Here is a 25139-nt window from a genome sequence, read left to right on the forward strand (position 1 = left end):
ATAGTGTTGATGGTGGTTTACACACAAACGAGTCAAATTTATGTGGTTTTCAGACATAATTAAAACCAAGAGATTGTGGTTTTCCTTGAGTTCTTTTTTCTCCTCTTACAGCATTCTGAATTGTGCTCTTTGTCTGAACTTTGTGTGATGCCCAGTCCTGGGGTAACTAGCAACAGCCCGTAATTTCCTCAATTTTTACACAATGTGACCTATTGTATACTGATGAACATTCAGTTTTTTAAAAATGCTGTTGTACGCTATCAGTATAATATATATAATAAGTTAAAAGGATGGGATCGAAGCATGGTTTACATTAATGACTTATTCTTGAGATAAACAGATATGTAAGTAACCAACACAACCCTCCAGTCTAATCTTCTTTTGGAGGTTTTAATAGAGGTTTGCTTACCTTTTCCAGCTTGCAATGTGAAGGATTACTCAATAATGCTTGAGAAAACTCCTACTGTATGTGCATCATTTGTTTACTGAAATTTGTACTAAAATTGTCCTTGTCTATCATTTTGATTAGATGAAGATCAAACCACATTTTATGAGCAATCAATGCAAAATCCTTGGTTCACAAAAGCATTAGTGAGGCACAGGAGATCTTCAACATCATCATTGGCAAACCATGTGTTCATGGAGCTTGCTTTATGCAAAGGAGCAGTCATGCTGGAGCAGGTTTGGTCCTTTGGGTTCCAGTAAATGGGAATTGTAATGCTACAAAAATATTATAACATATATTATGTATAATTCTCGTCTCCCAATTTCCAAATTTGCATCGAGTATATTTGACATTCGGCTTGTTTACTTAAGTAGACAATTTTTTTTTTTTTTTTTTTAGCATGACCACTTTCAATGACAAATAAGAAAACTAGGCTGACTCAGGGGCGGGGCTGTCTTAAGGGCGGGGCTTACTCTGGGCGGGGCTTAGTGAGCTTCAGGAACAAAAACAGTGCCAGAAACTCTGCAGCCCAAGAACGTTATCACAGATCAACTTTCATTTGGCGTTCCTTTGAGTTATAAGAACGATGGCGGAAAACAGAGAAAAGGCTACGGATCAAATGAAAATATGGAAAGAAAGCAAAGGATCTCAGGTTTGCGTTTTAAATCTAATGCTAGTGTGAGCACCGTGCTAGCTGTGCAAGGTGTAACAGATAACCGAGGCAAAGGTCAGACAGTTCGAGTTACTGTCACTGAGAATGTTTACTTAATGTCGTTTACTCATGTCTTTATTTCTTAACAACTAAGAGCTGAAGTTCTAAGCAGTTATGCATTTGTTTACAAAGTGATCAAACTGCTGCATTCGATTAGCCAGTAGCTCGTGGTAGTTAGCCTTTAAGTGTGTTAAAATAATAAACGTTATGTTTGTTAAACTTTAAATGTAAACGTGTACATCTGGATTGCAAAACACGTAGATCAGAACTGCGCACGAAACTTGCAAAAAAAAACTGCAAAAAAAACAGTCTAAAGTACTAAAAGCTGTTTTCTTTAGACTCGCCTGATTAAATCCTATAACGGGATTGGTTGCTTTTTATCAGCGATCCAGCCAATCAGAGAGTCAGCCTTACAGTTCACAAGTGGTCGCAGTTCTTCTTTACGTGTGTTGATTGGCTAAACTGTGCGGTTATGTAATCGAGGCCGATGACCAAGGTCTTTCGAGGAATAAAGTCCCTTCCATTACAGAACAATAATTCTTAATTATGATTTTAACGTTAACTAGATAATTTTTTATTAGCACTGTGTTAGCCTGTATTGTAGACACCGCTATCAAAGTCTGGTTAATTATGACCCATAAAAAGTAATGACAACATTCAAACCAAGAGTGTTTTTATTTATAGAATAACCAAACTTCCAGACTAATTTTATGTTTGCATTTACATCATTTAACAGATACAAGTGCTTTATATAGTCTCTATCAAATGTAAGACAAATGTAATGCTCAATATCCCAATACTGCGGTAGCAAAGAAAAATGACCCAATATGAGCTGGGAACATGTACGGAGCAAGGAATCGAGTGCCACCAGGACGGTTTTGGCTGGTGGTTGAGGGAACACAGCAATGTAGTGATATAGGAGAACGTAATCTTGTGTATAGATGCTACTAGTGTTTTTGTTTCCTTACGTTACTCTCACCTGTGTATCCATTCTTGTCTTAGAAACCCGATGTGTTGACCACAGGAGCAGGTATTCCCGTTGGCGATAAGCTAAATGTTCAGACGGCTGGACCCAGAGGGCCACTGCTGGTGCAAGATGTTGTTTTTACTGACGAGATGGCCCACTTTGACCGTGAGCGCATTCCTGAACGGGTGGTGCATGCTAAAGGAGCAGGTTTGTGCTCACGATTGCTCAAGTACAAGTCGACTGAATAAACTAGTCCGTTGTAGTTGTGTATGTTTAAAGATTTACCATCTATGGGGTTATTCTCTGGAGATCACTGTATGTCATCAAGAGACTTTTCAGAACAGATGATGAACCGGGAGGATACGATATGTGAAAGCGCACATTTTAATATTCATTCATTCATTTTCTACCGCTTATCCAAACTACCTCGGGTCACGGGGAGCCTTTGCCTATCTCAGGCGTCATCAGGCATCAAGGCAGGATACACCCTGGACGGAGTGCCAACCCATCGCAGGGCACACACACACTCTCATTCACTCACACAATCACACACTAGGGACAATTTTCCAGAGATGCCAATCAACCTACCATGCGTGTCTTTGGACCGGGGGAGGAAACCGGAGTACCCGAAGGAAACCCCCGAGGCACAGGGAGAACATGCAAACTCCACACACACAAGGCGGAGGCGGGAATCGAACCCCCAACCCTCGAGGTGTGAGGCGAACGTGCTAACCACTAAGCCACCATGCCCCCCTACATTTTAATATTGTCTATTTAAAAATAGAGTTGAATATAGTAACTAATAGAAACAATTTAATAGCAGATTCATTTGAAATGTTTCTTGTAGTGAATTGTTTAATTCACTCTTCTTTCCTGTTATGTTTTAAGATTTAATGGGGAAAATAATGTAGAATTTTAACTATGTGTTAAGTGTTAATATTTAAACACTGTATAAGACTGTTCCAACGGACTGTGGTGGGCGATGTAGTTAAACACTGCATTGTTTATTTTTCAACATGGGACACTGAAAACACAAACATTTAAGAAATGAAATGTAGTGTTTGTTTGCAATACTTGGTTGATAAAAAAAGTCTCACTATTTATGACGACCGTTTTATGATAATTTCACCTAGTTTAAAATGTTGTTCAACTAGTTGATTTGCTGCAGACAGCAGTTTCTGTGCTAAGTGTTTTTGAAGGTTAGAGCATTGCATTACCCTCAGGAACACCTCCCATTCACTGCCATGGTTCTACTTGTAAGTCACAATGGAGTTAGTTGGGAAACACGTACAGAGAAACCTTTTTCAAACCGCTGCACTTGCTGCTAACTAAAGTGCTTGGCCAAAGTCTGTTTGGATGGCAGTAAGTGGGAGTTAACCCTGACCTACTAAAATAGTCCACACTTTAGCCCTAAAGGAATGAATCTAATCTTGTTTTTTTTTTGTGTTGGAAATTAAAAAGAGATCATCTTAAGCAGTGGCTGATCAGAGAAACGTGGAACTTGTGCAGTGGCTTTTATTTTCTGATTGAAATGATGGTACAGCAGTTTGATACTTTTCCTTCTCTGCAGGTGCATTTGGCTATTTTGAGGTGACTCATGACATTACACGCTACAGCAAAGCCAAGGTGTTTGAATATGTGGGCAAGACGACTCCGGTCGCTGTGAGGTTCTCTACTGTTGGTGAGACAAACTTCCTATCTCCTCTCTATCACTGATTCATATAATACCATAAATCTGTAATTAGTAGCACCCATTATTTGTTATTAGACTTCAGGAGACGTACAACACATCCCTTGCTCTTCTTGCTTTGAAAGGAAGCGAGACGGTGCATTCATGAGTCAGTCCTGTTTTATACTTGAGTCTAAATGCTAAACTATTTTTGGGTAAATGCAGTAGCACTAACAATCAATAATTATAGTGAAGTCAACCATGCTGTGTGGCTTTTATATTATTATTATTATTATTATTATTATTATTATTATTACTGTTCCCAAAGTTCCTCTACAGATATATCTAGGGTCTGATTTTATTTATTTAATTTATTTTTTAAAATAAAATAATTCTTTTTTTTTTTTTTTTTAAACCAAGGGTGCCAATACTTATAGTTGGTGCACCATATAGGTGTGGTTAAAGTCAGATTAAATAGTTATTTTGGCAATATCACACTGTTAACCATTTCTGCATATGGAACCACCCCTTGTTCCAGCCTCAGTCTTTTACCCATGAACCACATCTTTGGGTCAAAACAAATCCACTTTAGCACTTTAGACCTCGTGCTCATGGCATGCACCATGGTGCAGGAGTATGTTGTAGTCCCAGGAGCAGCAGTACTATTTCTCTCATCATACTTTCAAACAACGTCCGTGTTTCTAGCTGGTGAATCTGGTTCAGCTGATACAGTCCGGGACCCTAGAGGTTTTGCAGTGAAGTTCTACACCGATGAGGGCAACTGGGACTTGACAGGCAATAACACACCCATCTTCTTTATCAGGGATGCTCTTCTGGTGAGAGAGATACATACAGAGATAAGGATTTCTTGCACTAGAATGTTTTATGTATGCTTACGGAGTTTTGTGTATGTGCGCATGCCTAGTTTCCGTCCTTCATCCACTCTCAGAAGCGGAATCCTCAGACTCACTTAAAGGACCCTGACATGGTTTGGGACTTTTGGAGCCTGCGTCCAGAGTCACTGCATCAGGTTCGTACTTTTTTTGTCGCCCCCTAGAGAAACATATGGGTTTCGTTATGTTTATTGCAGCACCTGCGCAAGTGTTACCTGTTTCAGCTATGGCACCATGTTAGAATGAATCTACCTGCTTTTTACACTATATGGCCAAAATTTTGTGGACACCTGACCAAACCACATGGGATTTTTGAAGAGATTTAAGCTCACTTTTGATGTTATTATAAGCTCCACTCTCTGGGGAGGCTTTCTTCTGGGTGCTGAAACATGGCTGTGGGGATTAGTGATCATTCACCTAGAAGAGCATTAACGAGATCAGACACTGATGTTGTAAGTGCGAAGAGGAGAAGACTGTGGTTCAGTTAGGTTGAGTTAGAATCAGGGCCCTGTGCGGGACACTCGACTTCTTTTACACCAATTCTGTACACCATGTCTTCATGGAGCTCTCTGCTTTTGTGTAGGTTTGGGCTTCTTAATTCCAGTGTATTACGCCCAGAGTCTAGGGGAAATCAGAACCTCCGAGAGGCGTAATAAGGGAACAGAGTTTGAAATAGTGGGATCCCAGTTTTAAATCACTCCGGCCGATAATCAAACACATTCACCAAACCAATCAGAAGATAGGATTAGATTTATTAAGAATAAATGTGACAGGTGAAAAGGAGCATCTCTTCGGGGTGACCAAAGGCCAAAACAACAAACAAAACAGCTCTCAAAAGCAAAAGGAGAAAGGGGCTAAGTGACCTAAATGAACACAAAGTAAAATACATTTAACTTCCCTAACTCCCTAACGAAAAACAGAGTACAAATCAAGATATCAAAATAAATAGGCTGGACACCCCTACGCTCCACGTGCTTGAGGAATCACTTTAAGGACAAAAATACAGGATCAACAAGTTGTTCAAAAGGCACATTTTCACTGGGGGAATAACAAGTTTGATCATCGCCCGGAGGAGGGATCCCGGAGCTCTCTACCCAAACGCGGCCGAACCAAAAATGAGCTCCATGTTGAACGCCGGAAGTGCCCTTATAAGGAACACGCCTCTTCTGAACCGCCAATAGAGGGAGAGAGGAAATCATCAGGCGACCTATTAGAGCACAACAGAAGAAACAATAGAGAAAAGAAAACATACATACCAAATACAAAAACGTAGGTCGTAACACAGTGAATAGAATTTGTAATATTACATTCAGAACATTTAGAAAAAAAAATTTCTGTATATTTACAAAGTATTCCCACAGTATGATGCTGCCACCACCATGCTTCAATGTTGGGATGGAATTGTCTGGTACATAAGCAGTGCCTGGGACTTTGTATTCATTTCATAGACAAAAAAAAGTGTTGTCTGTGTCCACAACAGTTTTATAAAGTTCTCTTAGACCATGACCTAGTGAACCAGTATAAAGATATTCTTGAAAGAAACTGCAATTCTTTATAATTCTGGAGTGTCATGAAGATGATCTCCACAATTCTACAAGAGCTCAGACATGAAATATTATCAGCCATGAAGCTTTGTAAAGACAAACCTGTGCCTTTCTGAATTATGTACCATCAGCCAGTGAGCTTTAATTAAGTCGAAGAAGCAAGTGTCATGGCAAAAGTTCAGGGCCCGTATTCATAAAGATTCTTAGTGTAAAGTGTTGCTCCTAGTGATACTCACATTTCTAAAATTATGATTCCCCTTAAAATTAAAGAGCAGATACTAGTAAAGATTATGCAAGTTATTTATAAGGTCAAAAAGTGTTAGGAGTAGGGAGGAGGACTTTAAAGAGGTTTAAGAGGTTCTTCGGCAGAGGAGAAAATGGCCAAGAGGTGAAGATGGAGAAAAAATGTATTGTATACAATATTTAATAATGATAGTGAGTTAATAAGATGCTACAGATTAGGTACGGATTATTTTTGTGGCCAATCTTATTGGAGTTACAATAACATCACAGCACAGAAATGTGTGTGTGTGTGTGTGTATATGTATATGTGTATATGTGTGTATGTATATATATATATATATATGTGTGTGTGTGTATATGTATATGTGTATATGTATATGTGTGTATATATATATATATATATATATGTGTGTGTATGTGTATATGTATGTGTGTGTATATATATATATATATATATATATATGTGTGTGTATGTGTATATATATATATATATATATATATATATATATATATATATAATATTCTGCTGCTATGGCATTTATAGATACGCTAACATCTCTGAAATAGAGCCAAAATGCCATAGCAGCAAATTATATAAATTCTGCCACTAATATAACTGCAAATATAACAAATGAAGGGAAAATGATCCATGTTTCTGAATATTCTCATTAAATACAGTGTGTCCAATTAATACACTCATCTCAGGTTATTCTTTTTTTCTTTCCTTCTTTCTTTCTCTCTTTCTGTCTTTCTTACAGGTGTCGTTCCTCTTCAGTGATCGTGGATTGCCTGACGGATATCGCCACATGAATGGCTACGGATCCCACACCTTCAAGCTGATAAACTCTGAAGGCAACCCTGTCTACTGCAAATTCCACTACAAGGTGTGTGGTTGTATATGAGCTTGTTTGTTTCTGTCCTTAGTCCTGTGTGTGTGACACTGTCTCTTCCTGTCAGACTGATCAGGGCATTAAGAATCTGACCGTAGAGGAGGCAGACCGTTTAGCCGCTACTGATCCCGACTACGCCATCCGTGACCTGTACAACTCCATCGCCAATGGCAACTTCCCCTCCTGGACCTTTTACATCCAGGTCATGACCTTTGAGCAGGCAGAGAAATACCCATGGAACCCATTTGATCTGACCAAGGTGCCTAAACCTCTTCTCCAGTAGCCATGTTATACCTATGGTTGTGATATTATACCATGAAGGACCATGAGATAATGTATAATAATAATAATGAGTGGTTTTCTCCTTTGACGTTCAGGTTTGGTCCCATAACGACTACCCCCTGATTCCAGTCGGACGCTTCGTGTTGAATAAAAACCCTGTTAACTATTTTGCTGAGGTGGAGCAACTTGCTTTTGACCCCAGTAACATGCCTCCAGGTATTGAGCCAAGTCCGGACAAGATGCTACAGGTACAGCCTCACACACTCGCATCACTATTTAATTTATTTAAGCTGATGCTAGATGTATACTACAGACGGTGTGTTATGTAGTCGTGTAGATTACTCACTCATCTGATGACCACAATACCAAATAAGGAAAAGCCCTGTTTGATTTGGTTACGCTCTGTTTATTAGATATAACTGGAGCAACCTGAACCATTGTGGGGTTTTTGTTTTTGTGGCTGTTTTTGTTCCATTTTCAAAGTGTGTCAAAGCTCTTGAAACATCATTTTGAGGGATTCTGTTTTTTTTGTTTTTTTTTTTTATTCTCATAAAGAGGATCCTAATCTTGTATGACTAAAAATAAGACAAGACATCTTTACAAAAAGCAGCTTCAGATTTGACCTTACCTTAATTATTATATACATTCACTTTATTCACGATGCTATATACATTCCTCATTTATGCAGTTATTTAATCAACCAATCAAGAAACTGCTGAGGTGGTCTCTGAGAACTGTGCAGCTTTACTACATAGTTGTGGTTGTCCAGAAGTTTCAAAGCGGCTGGGGGACCGAGATAGCACCTATTTGTTTTGGAAACCACACGCAGACTGCCATGCTAATGCATGTTAGAGATCTGTTCGAGGACGAACTCAACCCTGGACTACATTAAAAGGACGAAAATATAAAATCTGGACAGGAAAGAAATCTGATAGACGAGACCAGCATATAACCAGAGTTGTGTTTATCACTCAACTTTATGTATATTCTAAATAGCCCAGATGTTTATGCATTATTCACTGCATCACTGTGACATCAAAAAAACATAAATGTAAAAAAAAAAACATTTCCGAATAATCAAGCAGTAAGAATTATTTATTTACTAATAAACAAAACATTCTGTTATCAAGAAGTAGGATCAATTTGAATATATCATATATACAATTTCTGTGCATTTAACTCATATATTCTTTATATACAGATCTTTTTACCTAATTACCTGATCTTCCAATTTAAAATACAGTATGTAATGCTAGAGACAAATTTGTGTAAAATCTAATTAAAATATATAACAAATATATTTGTATAGCACAGAGTTTTAAAAAAACACTTATTTAAATAGGAAGTTAGTAAAAATGAAAAGCATCAAAAATCTAGAGAGCTAAATTTCTTATTTTACAGCCATGGCTTCAAGATATTTGACAGTGATTTACATTCATTATTTTTTTAAAAATATAAAGATTAGGTGTAAATTGACTGTCTGTATGAAAGGGTTAACTGAATAAACATGTCTCTTTCCTCATACCTTTAATACAGCATCCCTGCATCTTTGGTGGTGATCACAGGTCTCTGTGTCTTTGCTGTGTTTATAATCTCAACCTTGTGATGTTCTGTTCAGGGTCGTCTCTTCTCTTACCCTGACACCCACCGCCATCGCCTTGGAGCCAATTACCTTCAGCTGCCTGTTAACTGCCCTTATCGTGCCCGCGTGGCCAACTACCAGAGAGATGGACCCATGTGCATGACTGACAACCAGGGTGAGAAATTCTCACTGTACATACTGTACACACACTTGACATCATGTCTTGGCTGCACACCTGGACAGATGTTCAAACTAAAGACCTCTTGAACACTTCACAGTTCCAGTTCCATTCCACACAACTGATAAGAGGTTTTTTTGTGTGTGTGTTTGTTTGTTTTTTCAACAGGGGGAGCCCCGAACTACTACCCCAACAGCTTCAGTGCCCCAGATTGTCAGCCACGCTTTATGGAGTCCAAATTTAGAACCTCTCCTGATGTCGGACGCTACAACAGCTCGGATGAGGATAACGTGACGCAGGTACCGATATGTCACGTGGACGAGTGATCTCATGGAGGATCGGCATGTGGCATAGTCTAACCTTGTCTGTATGTGTAGAATTGAACCTGTGGTGCTCTTCTGTTCTCCTGTAGGTTTGCACTTTCTTCACCAAGGTCCTGAACGAGGCAGAACGTGAGCGTTTGTGCCAAAACATGGCAGGACATCTGAAAGGAGCTCAGCTCTTTATTCAGAAACGCATGGTACATTCATTTTTCCTTTTTTTATTCGTTCCATTCCTCTCAGACTTTCATCCAGTTTTAGAACACTGTCTCTCTGTCCTTCTCCCTCATCTTCACAGGTCCAGAATCTGATGGCGGTGCACCAGGATTACGGCTCTCGTGTTCAAGCGCTGCTCGACAAGTACAATGCAGAGGGCAAAAAGGTAAAGCTGACAAAATGCATCAGTGACAAGATACACTTCTGCCTACAGGAGATAAACACTGCTTTTTTGCATCTCTATTTGTTTTCCAGAACTCCGTCCATGTGTATACACAGGGAGGTTCATCTGCGGTCACTTCAAAGATATGACGTGTGGAAATTCTCTCTTGTTGCATTTAAAATCGCGCTACACACCTAACCAGAGCACTTGATCTTTCTTATATCATTTAAGCTTCAAGATTAAGTATTACTAGTGTAACTGGATAACATGTGTTATGAGCTCTTTTTTGAGAAGATTAAAAAAACACCTACCATGCAATAATCATAGTTCAGCAGTCCGTTGTCTTTTGATACAAGTATTTTGGTACACAAGAAAAAATCATCTCAGAGACGTGAGACAACTCATGAACATTTTTTCAGTGTCCAGCTTTAGTATCTTATTTTAGCTCAAGTCGCATTTCTCAAGTGGTGTTTCTGTTATATACAAATAATTAAAAAAAAAATTTTTCTCTCTCCTGGGTCTTTCTGCAAGTGCAGATTCAGAGAGAAAAAAAAAAAAAATACAATCAGAAAACCTAATAAGAGAACCAATTCCTCAGTTTATTTCCAGGTTATCAGGATAAACCTTTTTTTTAATCAATGTTTCTAGTCAAAATGATTGTTCTTGTGTTATTTCTAGTATGTTCTGGTAAACGATCCTCAGTTCCAGCAACAAAATTCATTAATTACCTGTGTACTTTGTGATCACTGCACAAAAATTCAGGGTTTATTATTTTGAAAGATTTTGTTCTACTTACACTATGTTCCGTTAAATACATCTACACTGCTTGTGAGGTTGATGTGGCTAATCCTTTGGTCCGGTGGTTTCATTGTTTATCTGCTTGCTGTTGCGGCACGGCCCAGTTATCGTTTAGTGTTTAAGTTAAAACACTTTTATCTAAACACCGTGTGAATAAGCATTCTGTAATGACAAGCTTGATTTTTTTTTTTTTTGAAGTCCGCAGTAACTAGACACACTCTAGAAGTGTATCTGCTGTAATATTACCATGTTATATCACTGAAATTGTGTAACAATAATGTATAACAGACACTAAGGGTGTATCTATCTGATGCTGACATTAACTAGATATTTTACTAGCTAAGACATTGTTTCTTTTTTTTTAACCACTTGGATTTATTGATAAAGAAACTAGAGTTTCAGAGTTTAAAAACAGAATTAAGATCAGAACACAGTGTGATTGTGCTTTACAAAAAATGTGTAAGAAAAACCCTGAACCATTTTGATTGCCCTGTATTCTATTATCTCAGAGTCTTTCTCTTGCTGATGCCTGTAGAAGTTATGCTGTGTGTCTTCTGTAACGGAATAAATCAATAAATCCTAATTTGTAATGCATTAAATTTGATGTTATAGACATTATGTTCTTTTCTGTTTTAATTGTTTCTCAAATAGTTATAATATTATAGAATTACAATAGATTACCTACTCTTTTACCCTCTGGAAATTTCCATTGCAAGTGCTACCTGGTAATTAGGACATTGAAAATGAAGTCTTTGTGTTTTTTTGTTTGTTTGTGGTTTTATACATTCAAGCCTGTACAGATACACCTATAATTCACTGGAAACAATGTGGTTAGTCTATATAAAGGACGACGTGCCCACTTACACTTGGTATAGCCTGAAAGCTCAGAAACAGTGCAGTGAGGTGTGATACTGAGCAAGATGCAGAGCTCCATGGTTCCTCTGAACGCTCCTCTAGGACATGGAATAGGAGCAGGGACAGTCGTGGTGTCCATGCCAGAGCATCCACCTGATTATGCAGCTTGGTCTGTTTGTTCCATGTCCTATGGTAACCTGTGCTGTCTGGGCCTGATCGCCTTGATTTTCTCCATGAAGGTGAGTCAGGGAATAATAACAGGGAATTTAGAAGGTGAATTCTATTGACATAAAAAAAAAAAACAACAATATCCCTGATTTTTATACTAAAGATCAAGGCAGAAATAAAAAATAGTATTATTTTAAGATAGCATTAAAGCCCTTTCAGACATGAGTAGACAAAACAAATTACTTCTGAGAAGAACAAATATTCAACAGTACAACTAGTGTTTAGTATTTTGGCAGCATTGTTTTTAAATAATTCAATCAAGTCATTCTGATTCATACCAGTGAGTCAAAATTTTTAATACAATTCACCAAAAAGATTCATTTAAATTCTTTTTTTTCACTGTGTGTCTTATTAGATATTATGAGTAAGTTATTGGTTTATTTACTTAATACATTCATTTAAAAATGTTCTCAAGAAATAAATATAAGTATTTGTTCATTGAAATTGTCTATGTTCAATCCACACAGAGAAGGTCGGCTGAATTTATTTACATGTAATTTACGTGTATAATTAAAATAATATTATACGAGTATGAAGTTTTCAATGCTAAAATAACACAATTCTACAATAATACTTTAATTATAAACAAAATTAAGTCATCTTTACACATTCATTTATTGTGGATTGACTGACTATAGTGTAGGGATGTGAAAGAAAAATGATTCAAACTTATTTGGTGTCAGCCAACAGAGGACGGGTTCCTGTCAAAGTTTCTTCATCTTATAATCTTAAGGAGTTTATCTGTCACTTCTGGCCTGTTCGTTATAGATAAATAATTTCAGTAAAGCTGCTTTGTGATTTCTATTCCCAAAAGCCTTATATAAATAAATTCAATTTAAACACTACCAGTGGTGAAGATAAGAAACTGTATTCTTTTACATTTACAGCATTTAGCAGATGCCCTTATTCAGAGCGATTTACATTTTATCTCTTTATACAACTGAGCAATTGAGGGTTAAGGGCCTTGCTCAGGGGGCCCAGCAGTGGCAGCATGGTGGACGTAGGAATCAAACTCACAACCTTCCGATTCGTAGCCCAACACCTTAATCACTAGGCTACCACATCCCATTTAATATATCTCTTTGTTTTTTTATCATGACTGGAAGGGGAAACCTCAGAGCAACTAAGTACAGAATAACCATTGACTTCCTTTGTAAGTATTATTCACTCAACATTTGGCAGATGCCCTTATCCAGAGCGATTTACATTTTATCTCATTTTTATACAACTGAGCAATTGAGGGTTACAGACCTTGCATAGGGGCCCAACACTGGCAGCTTGGTGGACCTTGGATCGATCTCACAACCTTATGATTGGTAACCGAACACCTTAACCACTAGACTACCAACTCAACTGTTCACAGCTTTAAAAAAATGTTCATTAAAAGCTTTTGTGGAGTCGCTTTTTTTCCCTTCTTCCTTGCTGTTGTTATTGTTGTTTAATTATTTGCTCTTAAATAAGTATGCTGTAAAACTAATAATTTGCCAAAGTCTTTTTGTTGGTTAAAACTTAAAAACTTAAAAACCGCTTAGGCAGTCGACCTTTGTGAGCATTAGTTTGTATAATCTATAAAAGTGTGAGCACCGGAAAAAGCATCAAGGCCTTGACTGGCACTTCATTCATTCATTCATCTTCTACCGCTTATCCGAACTACCTCGGGTCACGGGGAGCCTGTGCCTATCTCAGGCGTCATCGGGCATCAAGGCAGGATACACCCTGGACGGAGTGCCAACCCATCGCAGGGCACACATACACACTCATTCACTCACGCAATCACACACTAGGGACAATTTTCCAGAGATGCCAATCAACCTACCATGCATGTCTTTGGAACGGGGGAGGAAACCGGAGTACCCGGAGGAAACCCCCGAGGCACGGGGAGAACATGCAAACTCCACACACACAAGGCGGAGGCGGGAATCGAACCCCGACCCTGGAGGTGTGAGGCGAACGTGCTAACCACTAAGCCACCGTGTGACTGGCACTTCATGTCTGTAAATTATTTATTTTGTTCTTTTGGTGTTTTTCAGTCAAGAGACCAGAAAATGGTGGGAAACATGACTACAGCAAAGAAGTATGGCTCCACAGCATGTTGTCTCAACGGCTTTGCTCTCGGGCTTTCCATCATTTCCGCCATCATCATCATTGTGACTTGCTTCGGTAGATTATAGAGTATAACAACAGAGAATTACGTGCTGCTAAAGTCAATCTGCAGAAAACAAAATACTTGTGACTCATATATTTCTAAAGATAGTAATAAAATATTGATATTGATCATTTATTCTTTTCTCGAGCTTTCTCTACCTCATTCAGAGCATTTAGCAAAACGTTAAATTTGTGTCATGTTGTGTGATGTTTTAAAATATGTTTTAAAATATATACAGAATATTCTGTATATATATATACACACATTCTGTAATTTATTTTTGCCAAATGATGGAAATGTAAATGAAATGTAATATTGATTTTAAGATAGCTTAGAAGCCCTTTCAGACACAAGCAGACAAAACAAAATACTTGGGGAAAAAGAACAAATATTCAACAAATTCAAATATACAAGAATGAAAAACAAGAGTAATTAGTAATTTGGCAATGTTGTCTTGTAACGTCAACTAATAAGGTAGAAAGCAGAAGAGTTAGAGTTGGTCATTCTGATTCATTTCAGTGAGTCGAATCTTTTGATAAAATATGTTTACTGATTGGTCCACTGTGTGACATTATATATTATGAGTCAGTTGTTTTATTTATTTAATACATTCATTTTAAAACATTCTCAAGAGACAAATATTCGTTTTTATTCATTAAAATAGTACAGGGAGTGAATTCCAAATGTTGCAATTGTGGCATTTATTACATTTTTTCACTTTCACTTTCATTTATTACATTTATTGCAGAAGTAGGAAACTGTCTGGTCTAAAAAGGGAAATAGATTCATGCATGTAGTATTATGTACCAACGGTAGATAATATCAAATGTTGAAAGTGAGACATTTTGAAATGTCATGCCAAATATGGCTCATTTTGGATTTCATGAGAGCTACACATTCCAAAAAAGTTGGAACAGGTAGCAATAAGAGGCCAGAAAAATTAAATGTACATATAAGGAACAGCTGGAGGACCAATTTGCAAATTATTAGGTCAATTGGCAACATGATTGGGTATAAAAAGAGCCTCTCAGAGTGGCAGTGTCTCTCAGAAATCAAGATGGGCAGAGAATCACCAATTCCCCCAATGTGAAAAATTGTGGCAAAAAATAGTGGAGCAATATCAGAAAGGAGTTTCTTAGAGAAACATTGCAAAGAGTTTGAAGTTATCAACATCTACAGTGCATAATATCATTCAAAGATTCAGAGAATCTGTAACAATCTCTGTGCGTAAGGGTCAAGGCAGGAAAACCATACTGGATGCCTGTGATCTTCGGGCCCTTAGACGGCACTGCATCACATACAGGAATGCTACTGTAATGGAAATCACAACATGGGCTTAGGAATACTTCCAGAAAACATTGTCGGTGAACACAATCCGTTGTGCTATTCGGCGTTGCTGGCTAAAACGCTCAAGGTCAAAAAAGAAGCCATATCTAAACATGATCCAGAAGTGCAGCCATTTTCTCTGGGCAAAGGCTCATTTAAAATGGACTGTGGCAAAGTGGAAAACTATTCTGTGGTCAGACGAATCAAAATTTCTTTTTGGAAAACCGGGACGCCATGTCATCCAGACTAAAGAGGTCAAGGACTACCCAAGTTGTTATCAGAAGCCTGCATCTCTGATGGTACGGTGTTGCATGAGTGCGTGTGGCATGGGTAACTTACACATCTGGAAAGGCACCATCAATGCTGAAAGGTATATCCAAGTTCTAGAACAACATATGCTCCCAGCCAGATGTCATCTCTTTCAGGGAAGACCTTGCATTTTCCAACATGACAATGCCAGACCACATACTGCATCAATTACAACATCATGGCTGCATAGAAGAAGGATCCGAGTACTGAAATGGCCAGCCTGCAGTCCAGATCTTTCACCCATAGAAAACATTTAACGCATCATAAAGAGGAAGATGTGGCAAAGAAGACCTAAGACAGTTGGGCAACTAAAAGCCTGTATTAGACAAGAATGGGACAACATTAGTATTTCTAAACTTGAGCAACTTGTCTCCTCAGTGCCCAGACATTTGCAGACTGTTATAAAAAGAAGAGGGGATGCCGGCAGAATGAAGCCAAAACCCTAGGTAGTTTTCCACAAAGAAGAGATAACTAAAATATATTAAATTCTGTATATAATATATATATATATATATATATATATATATATATATATATATATATATATATATATATATATATATATATATATATAAAATTCGTTCACTGATTGGTCCACTGTGTGACATTAAATATTATGAGTCAGTTGTTTTATATACTTAATACTTTCATTTTAAAACGTTCTGAAGAGACATATATTAGTTCTTATTCATTAAAATAGTCCAATCCACACAGAGATGGTCCTCTAAATTTCTTTTCAAAAATGACATTTCATTCAGACATTTCAACAAATAAGGCTTGTCTTAGTGACTCACACTTTGATTCAATCATTCACTCCATGGCATTTCTCAGCCCCATTTCACCTGTTGTTAAACCACCAACTAAATGAACGACTTGCTTCGTTTGAGTCCCAGTTCAATCATATAATGCACAAAATAGTATGAAGTTCTTACAGTGATGCACCATTAGATGGCATGTTATCTTGTTTGTTTAGACGGGTATTAAAGTTTCCGAAGAGGAATATCAGTGCAGTTCTTAGTGAGCTACATGCCCTTATATAACCTTTTATGTACAGTAGCCCCTCTTTCCGGATGCAGCCACATAACATGCCAGTAGACTGTATACCCCAAATCTCTATCAATCTATTGAACAGAATCTTCAGAACTAAAGATTTTGAACTAAAGAAAAAACATTAATATAAAAAACGGATATTTTCTCAGAACAATAAATTAATACAAAAAGATTTTTAAAAAATAAATTGGCGACAAAACAAATAGAAAACAATTCACAGTATTTATGAGAATAAAGGCTTGACCTTTAAATAATACATTACATATTACAAATGGGTGCATAAAGAAAAAATCAAATGGAATAAGCCAAATATAATATACAGTGTGTATAAAACATACAGACCTAATTGTTAGTTAATTACACATTTCAGATCATATCAGCATAGTTCATTACTAAAGTGATATGAGATGGTTTTATCAATAGCATTTCGAAATTTTCAATTTATAATGGATTATAAAAGTTCCTCCTGGCGTTTAGTAGCATTTCTGGATATATTATATTACAGGCATAGTGAATTTAAAGAGGAATATCTTTTTAAATCTACAGTAAAATAAACTTCTCTTTATTTTCAAGCTCAGTACAATTAATACAATTTAATTACATTTAATTTGGGTCTCTTAAAACTTATTTAAGAAAGTTTAGTCTTTATACAGTGTGAATTGTTATTTGTATCTGGTTCATTGTTTTGTATTCATTTTAACCGATCTATATACGTTCTTTGGCTGTGGTGTGGACATGGACATTGTGCGCTTTCTGCGCTATTACGCTGCGTAATCTATAAGCCGCGCCCCTACAATATAGCCAGAGATGCTGCTTTACGCGCAGTAGAAAGATTGAAGTCAGACGTCTGGAACAAAGGGGGAAAAATCATCAGCCTAGAAGAAGAAAGTAAAAGGTACTGGTAAAGTTTATATTAGAAGCAACAAGTAATCAGTATTGTTATTTGAAGGTACAAAAGCGTTAAGAAAAAAAAAAAACTGGAACATCGACAAAGCTAAGATGCGTTAAAAATGTTAAAGTATTTCGTTTCTAAAAAAAATTCTAAACATGTTTACTATTACATGAATACCCACTAATGTTTCTGTCTAAGTAATAAAGAGGAATATATATATATATATATATATATATATATATATACGTATATATATATATATATATATATAACAAGTTTCATTTGCACAATTCCAGTTTTTACATTTTAAAATTTATACTTTATTATTATTATTATTATTATTATTATTATTATTATTATTATTATTATTATTATTATTATTATATTGTTGTAAAGCTGATTTACAAAAAAAGCTTTAAACCCAAGTTTAATAGTTTGGTCATATATTCAGCCCTTGAATAAGATGCCTTCAATGCACGTTACTACGTACAGGAAACAGTGTTGTGCAAATATGTGAGAGAAACCCAAATGTTGAAATTGTGGCATTTATTACATTTATTGCAGAAGTAGGAAACTGTTTGGTCTAAACGTGATGGGGAACCCATCTGTTGGTTACGCAAGCCATCAGCAAGTTTTCAGAGAAGATCAGGAGGTACTTATCCTCAAGTAACGTAGCCAGCACCTTTAGACAGCATCTGCCATGTTCTGTAAAATAATGTCAATGAAACCAAAATCTTTTGACCCTAGGTACTTTTCCACAAACTCGAGAAAACAAAAAGTTTTACGTTAGCCCATTCACAAAGAATCATTAAAAGAGAATATTATGTAATAAATAAATTACAGCAGCATAGTATAATGTTTGGAATCAGTATGATTGTTAATGACAATCAGTGGTGTACAATTTCAAGCAATCTAAAAAGTAGGATATGGGGTCTAACTTTTTTCCACCACTAGGTGTCGCTCTCTCCCTTTAGATCACTTATTTGCCTTCTTCTGCTCTCTATCCTCAGAGAGGATAGAGAGAGAGGAGAGAGGATAGAGGATATCCTCAGGTGGGCAGTCGTGGTCTAATGGTTAAATGCAGAAAACAAATTCTGAGTATGGGTCACCATACTTAGCCGTATGTCACATCACTTTCACTTTCACTAAGAGATTATAAAAGGGAGAACATAATCAAGTCCATTATACAACAGTATTGTTGTATACTATTTTTGTGTGTGTTTATTTACAGACCTAGCTAGGCATTTTCCAGCTTACACTGATGAGCCACACGTCACCGATCCCGAATCTCCTCGTGTCAGGGTTTTAACTACAGAATTGTCCCGAATCTAGATAGATGCAGAGGTCAGATTATGCAGATTAGTCCAGTCTTGAAATGACAAAGGACTGAACAAGCACCTGAAAGTCTTCTATGGATCGAAATATTTTATTTACATTTTCAGGGATGTTTCATGGCAATGTTAGACCATGGTTGTTGTGGTATGGGTAATGGATGGATTTTACCTGCAGGTAGATCCACGCTGGTAGGTACCTTGGACTGAACACATGTACTGCAGGAATAGAGAAACTTTTTAAGAAATGAGAGCATTTGTGGACACCAGTTCAATTCACAGACAGGGAACTAAACCCAACAACTGAGAGATTAACTCTTAGTGCTGTTCACAAACTCGGATAAAATGGGAGGGTTGAATTAGGAAGGGCATCAGACGTAAAACCTGTGCCAAAATCAAATCTGAGTGCCAGATCAACAACAGAACAACAACAACTTGCTAACAATTTGGACATTTTTGTGTCTTTGCTGAATGGCTGAATTGTTCTGAATTGTTTTGAATGTTTTGAACCCTGAGGATCTTATGCTGTGTGTGTTCTGTAAATAAGATATTGTGATAACATGATTTGTTATTCATGAGTGTGTTCAAGATTTAACTGTGTTCTAATTCATTAAGAAATTCACTGGTTGAATGAAATAAATTGCTTTTTGGGTTTGTCTATTATTGAGATGTACAAATGAATTTAAAGCATTTAAAAAGCTAAAAAAAAATCTGATGACATAAAACAGTGTGGTTAGAGTTACGACTTGCCCCTCATCCTCAAACATGAACACTCAAACTCTTCTCAACCAGCACAGAGAGGCATAAGACTGAACAAGATGCAGAGTACCATGGTTCCAATGAATGCTCACCAGGGACCAGGGACAGTTGTGGTGGCGATGCCAGAGCATCCAACTGATTATGTAGTTTGGTCTATTGCCAACATTGCCTATGGAAACCCATGCTGCCTGGGCCTGCTTGCCTTTTATTTCTCCATAAAGGTAAGTTGTTGGAATGAGTGAACACTGTTTAGAGATATAAAACTTTATGATCAATAGTAATAAGAATTTTCCTTCATATTTTAATCGGTTATTAAGCTTTCACTATTATTCACAAATGGAAGGACAAGCCTGAAAAAAGTTACTCCCAAAAAAGTTAATTAATTATGTTCTAATATTAATTAAATTCTGTTGTGTAGTATAGTATTTTGTTTGTTGTTATTTGGATATTTAATCTTAATTATTTATTATGAAAATAAAGATTCTGTAAGTAAGGGGCTTTGTCTGTTGGAAACATTGTGAAAGTGTTGGGTACACAGTTGGCACATCTATTGCTTTTTTCTTACTTGTAAAAATGAAAGCCTATTTGCCTATTTGAAAGCCTAAAGCAATCGAACGCAGTTTGCAGAAGTCAGACATTTCGTTGTTGTCGTTTATTGTAGTCCAGAGACCGGAAGATGGTGGGGGACCTGGCTGGAGCAACTTCGTACGGGTCCAAGGCATGTTGTGTCAACGGCTTCGCGCTTGGGCTTATCATTCTCATGTTCATCGTGATCATCGCGGTGGTGGCTACGACGGGTGCCGTAGTACATCATACGGTTAACAGATTTCCGCAATAACACCCTGACTCATGAGATTTAAGAAAAACAAATACATAGCAAGCAACATTATCTCTCAGAAAACTGATGTCCTGTTGAAGTCCATATGATCAACACAAAGTAATTTGAAATATGTTTTTGTGAAATGAGAAATAAAATATCATAGATGAAAGCATTGAGTAATGTCTTTAATTTAATGTTTAAGCGTGTCTTATGTCATGTATAGATGTCTCTGCATGTGCTGCACTAAGAGATTGAAAAAGGAGAACATAATCAAGTCCATTATACAACAGTGTTGTTGTGTACTATTTTTGTGTGTGTTTATTTACAGACCTATAGGCATTTTCAAGCTCACCCTGATAAGCCACACGTCACCAATCCCGAATCTGCTCGTGTCAGGGTTTTAACTACAGAATTGTAGGTTTTAACTAGATTTGTAAAGTTCGTCACGACAAATTTTGATGTTGGCTTTGTATTCGCAAAGGCCGGTGCTGTTTGGAGGCGAGTGTACATAAGGGTCAGTGTTACTTTTGGAGGCAAGTGGACAGAAAGATAGGGTGCCAAAACATTTGGAGGCAAGTGGAGACGAGCATGTGACGTCATCCGAATACTCCTGAGGAAGGAGCCCCTTCTCATTGGGCTGAGTGTTTTGATATGTCACATATACATGTTGTGCTAATTTTTTATTTTCACATGACGTCATCAGAATACCCGTGAGGCAGTTCCCCTCATTGTGTTGAGTGTTTTGATATATCACATGCCCATGTTGTGCAAAACGATTTATTTTCATGTGACGTCACGTGACGTCACGTGACGTCACGTGACGTCACGTGACGTCATCAGAATACACGTGAGGAAGTGACCCTCATTGTTCTGAGTGTTTTGAAATGTCACATGTCCATGTTGTAAAAAGTTTTTTGATTTTGCATATTTTGGGGCGGGGCTGCGGGACAACCGAAAGGCCAGTCGGTACACCAGTTTAAACGTTTGTGCAGAGTATCACCCTAAAGGAGCTGGCCGAGTTTGGTGTAGATAGTTCGAAAAGGTTGCCGAGTTATAAACCTCCAAAGTTTATAATGGGAGTCTATGGGAAAAAAGGCCACTACCGGAAGTACCGGTACTCAGATCGCTTATAAAAGTAATAGCAACAAACTTCAGACCAGGGTCTACAACATATCCGAATTTGGTTCATGTGGCTCGAAAGCCCTAGGCCGCATTAAGTTTTATAAATTTTTGTCTAAGCTTAAATAGGAAAACAGAATGTTGGCTTCTACAAAGCCAACATAATAAGTGCTTCAAGGTAGCTAGACATTGTTCTGTTTTTGACTTCGTAGACAAGGATCAGTGTCTCATGTGGAAGCCTTAGGAAGCCAATCATAGGGAGAAATTTGGGAGAAGTCATGCTGCTGCATTCTGGATTAGATGCAGAGGTCAGATTATGCAGAGGGACATTAGTCCAGTCTTGAAATGACAGAGGACTGAACAAGCACCTGAATGTCTTCTATGGATTGAAATATTTTATTTACATTTTCAGGGATGTACAACAGCATTAGGTTTCCGCTGATGAGATGTCTGCCATATAACCTCACCAAGAGAGCAGCTACAGTATAGAGGGAGAACAGAAAAGGATGGAGTTACTGTATTCTTACCAAAGCAGAAATCATGTCCAGGGATTTCAGGAAGTGTGCAATGTCTTGGTTTTCTATCGTGACCTGACCGCTGCACTTGAGTCTGACAGGCACAATTAGCTTTAGAGATTTTTTTAAAATTGGATTCCTGGGTCACTTATTATGTCTTCAGGAAAAGCGAGGTCTAGGTAGGTCTATGGCAATATGAGACCATGGTTGTTGTGGTAGAGGTAATGAATGGATTACCTTGGACTGAACCCATGTACTGCAGTAACAGAGAAAAATTTTAAGAAATGAGAGCATTTGTTCAGTTCAGTTAAATTCACAGACAGGGAACTAAACCCAGCAACTGAGGGATTAACTCTAAGTGCTGTTCGCAAACTCAGATAAAATGGGAGGGTTGAGTTAGGAAGGGCATCAGACGTAAAACCTGCGCCAAAATCAAATCTGAGGGCCAGATCATCTGTGTGGTGACTCAGAAGAGGGAGCAGCTGAAAGAACAACAACTTGCTAACAATTTGGACATTTTTGTGTCTTTGCTGAATGACTGAATTGTTCTGAATTATTTTTAATGTTTTGAACCCTGAGGATCTTATGCTGTGTTCTGTAAATAAGATATTGTGATACCATGATTTGTTATTCATGATTTAATTGTGTTCTAATTCATTAAGAAATTCACTGGTTGGATGAAATAAATTGCTTTTTGGGTTTGTCTATTATTGTGATGTACAAATGAATTTAAAGCATTTAAAAAGCTAAAAAAAATCTGATGACATAAAACAGTGTGGTTAGAGTTAGGACTTGCCCCTCATCCTCAAACATGAACACTCAAACTCTTCTCAACCAGCACAGAGAGGCATAAGACTGAACAAGATGCAGAGTGCCATGGTTCCACTGAATGCTCACCCGGGCTCCGCGGGACCAGGGACAGTTGTGGTGGCGATCCCAGAGCATCCAACTGATTACGTAGTTTGGTCTATTGCCAACATTAGTTGTCCAAGTCTATGGAAACCCATGCTGCCTGGGCCTGCTTGCCTTTTATTTCTCCATCAAGGTAAGTTGTTGGAATGAGTGAACACTGTTTAGAGATATAAAACTTTATGATCAATAGTAATAAGAATTTTCCTTCATATTTTAATCGGTTATTAAGCTTTCACTATTATTCACAAATGGAAGGACAAGCCTGAAAAAAGTTATTCCCCAAAAAAAGTTAATTAACTATGTTCAATTAAATTCTGTTGTGTAGTATAGTATTTTGTTTGTTGTTATTTGGATATTTAATCTTAATTATCTATTATGAAAATAAAGATTCTGTAAGTAAGGGGCTTTGTCTGTTGGAAACATTGTGAAAGTGTTGGGTACAGTTGGCACATTCATTCATTCATACATTCATCTTCTACTGCTTATCCGAACTACCTTGGGTCACGGGGAGCCTGTGCCTATCTCAGGCGTCATCGGGCATCAAGGCAGGATTCACCCTGGACGGAGTGCCAACCCATCGCAGGGCACACACACACACTCATTCACTCACGCAATCACACACTAGGGACAATTTTCCAGAGATGCCAATCAACCTACCATGCATGTCTTTGGACCCAAGGAGGAAACCGGAGTACCCGGAGGAAACCCCCGAGGCACGGGGAGAACATGCAAACTCCACACACACAAGGTGGAGGCGGGAATCGAACCCCGACCCTGGAGGTGTGAGGCGAACGTGCTAACCACTAAGCCACCGTGCCCCCCACAGTTGGCACATCTATTGCTTTTTTCTTACTTGTAAAAATGAAAGCCTATTTGTCACTGTGGAAGTACAAAAGCAATCGAACGCAGTTTGCAGAAGTCAGATATTTCGTTGTTGTCGTTTATTGTAGTCCAGAGACCGGAAGATGGTGGGGGACCTGGCTGGAGCAACTTCGTACGGGTCCAAGGCATGTTGTGTCAACGGCTTTGCGTGTGGGCTTATCATTCTCATGTTCATCGTGATCATCGCGGTGGTGGCTACGACAGGTGCCGTAGTACATCATACGGTTAACAGATTTCTGCATTAACACCCTGTCTCATGAGATTTAAGAAAAACAAATACATAGCAAGCAACATTATCTCTCAGAAAACTGATGTCCTGTTGAAGTCCATATGATCAACATGAAATAATTTGAAATATGTTTTTGTGAAATGAGAAATAAAATATTATCATTGATGAAAGCGTTGAGTAATGTCTTTAATTTAATGAGGCACAAAGAAAAAATACGCTCCAAGTTTTTGTAAGTATGTTAAGTTTGTTTTTAAATTTAATAATAGATCTGATGTTCAATCTGTTCAATCATTGAATCTGCATGAAATGGATCTCCGTGTTATTGTTTAAAAGAAGCCGTTGGATAAAATTAACATTCAAGTGTGAAACAGGATGTTTGGAGAAGTTTTACTTTCCGTGCTATGTAAAATAGTATTTCACCAGTATATTTGTTGTTTCAACATATCCTGCCGTAGAGAAAAACAAGTCTGAGAGGAAGCAGCATCTTTCATTGATCTTTCACTTTAAAACAACTCATCTTAGCAAGTGGAAATAACTTGATCAATGAAACTTGGATATGATCAAAATGTAGCTGATCAACAGATGATCAAATGTAATTTATTTTGTATTTGAAAAATGACAGATAATTACATTTCTGATTATATCCTTTATAATAACATTTTAATCTTTTCTTGAAATACCTGCTCAGGCTTAGCAACATTATCTGCCAACAGAACATGACCATTTTCAAGTTTGAAATAATCAAAAGAGAAAAAACTAACGAACTTGGAAATAGTTATAATAATCTTCTAAATGTACAACTAAGCCACTATAAAGCATAGCATGTAACCTTTAAATCACATAAACACATTTTTCTCATAATTC

General features: G+C 37.5%; 2 protein-coding genes and 1 pseudogene across 2 annotated transcripts; all 3 read left to right on the forward strand.

Annotated features, from left to right (window-relative positions):
• The first annotated feature begins 936 nt into the window (after positions 1 to 936).
• cat (catalase) lies at positions 937 to 11501 on the forward strand. The gene is made up of 13 exons (XM_060886242.1): positions 937 to 1097; positions 2160 to 2331; positions 3695 to 3805; positions 4499 to 4629; positions 4719 to 4823; positions 7232 to 7357; positions 7431 to 7622; positions 7741 to 7893; positions 9264 to 9402; positions 9574 to 9704; positions 9818 to 9925; positions 10024 to 10107; positions 10197 to 11501. The coding sequence occupies exons 1-13, from the start codon at positions 1032 to 1034 to the stop codon at positions 10251 to 10253; spliced, it is 1575 nt and encodes a 524-aa protein (XP_060742225.1). The 5' UTR covers positions 937 to 1031; the 3' UTR covers positions 10254 to 11501.
• A 290-nt stretch (positions 11502 to 11791) lies between these two features.
• On the forward strand, positions 11792 to 14262 carry LOC132857125 (interferon-induced transmembrane protein 3-like). The gene is made up of 2 exons (XM_060887105.1): positions 11792 to 11996; positions 14016 to 14262. The coding sequence occupies exons 1-2, from the start codon at positions 11823 to 11825 to the stop codon at positions 14154 to 14156; spliced, it is 315 nt and encodes a 104-aa protein (XP_060743088.1). The 5' UTR covers positions 11792 to 11822; the 3' UTR covers positions 14157 to 14262.
• Positions 14263 to 17595: 3333 nt separating this feature from the next.
• LOC132857450 (interferon-induced transmembrane protein 3-like) lies at positions 17596 to 24406 on the forward strand (annotated as a pseudogene).
• Positions 24407 to 25139: the final 733 nt, after the last annotated feature.

Source organism: Tachysurus vachellii, chromosome 14 (assembly GCF_030014155.1).
Source record: "Tachysurus vachellii isolate PV-2020 chromosome 14, HZAU_Pvac_v1, whole genome shotgun sequence".
NCBI lineage: Eukaryota > Metazoa > Chordata > Actinopteri > Siluriformes > Bagridae > Tachysurus > Tachysurus vachellii.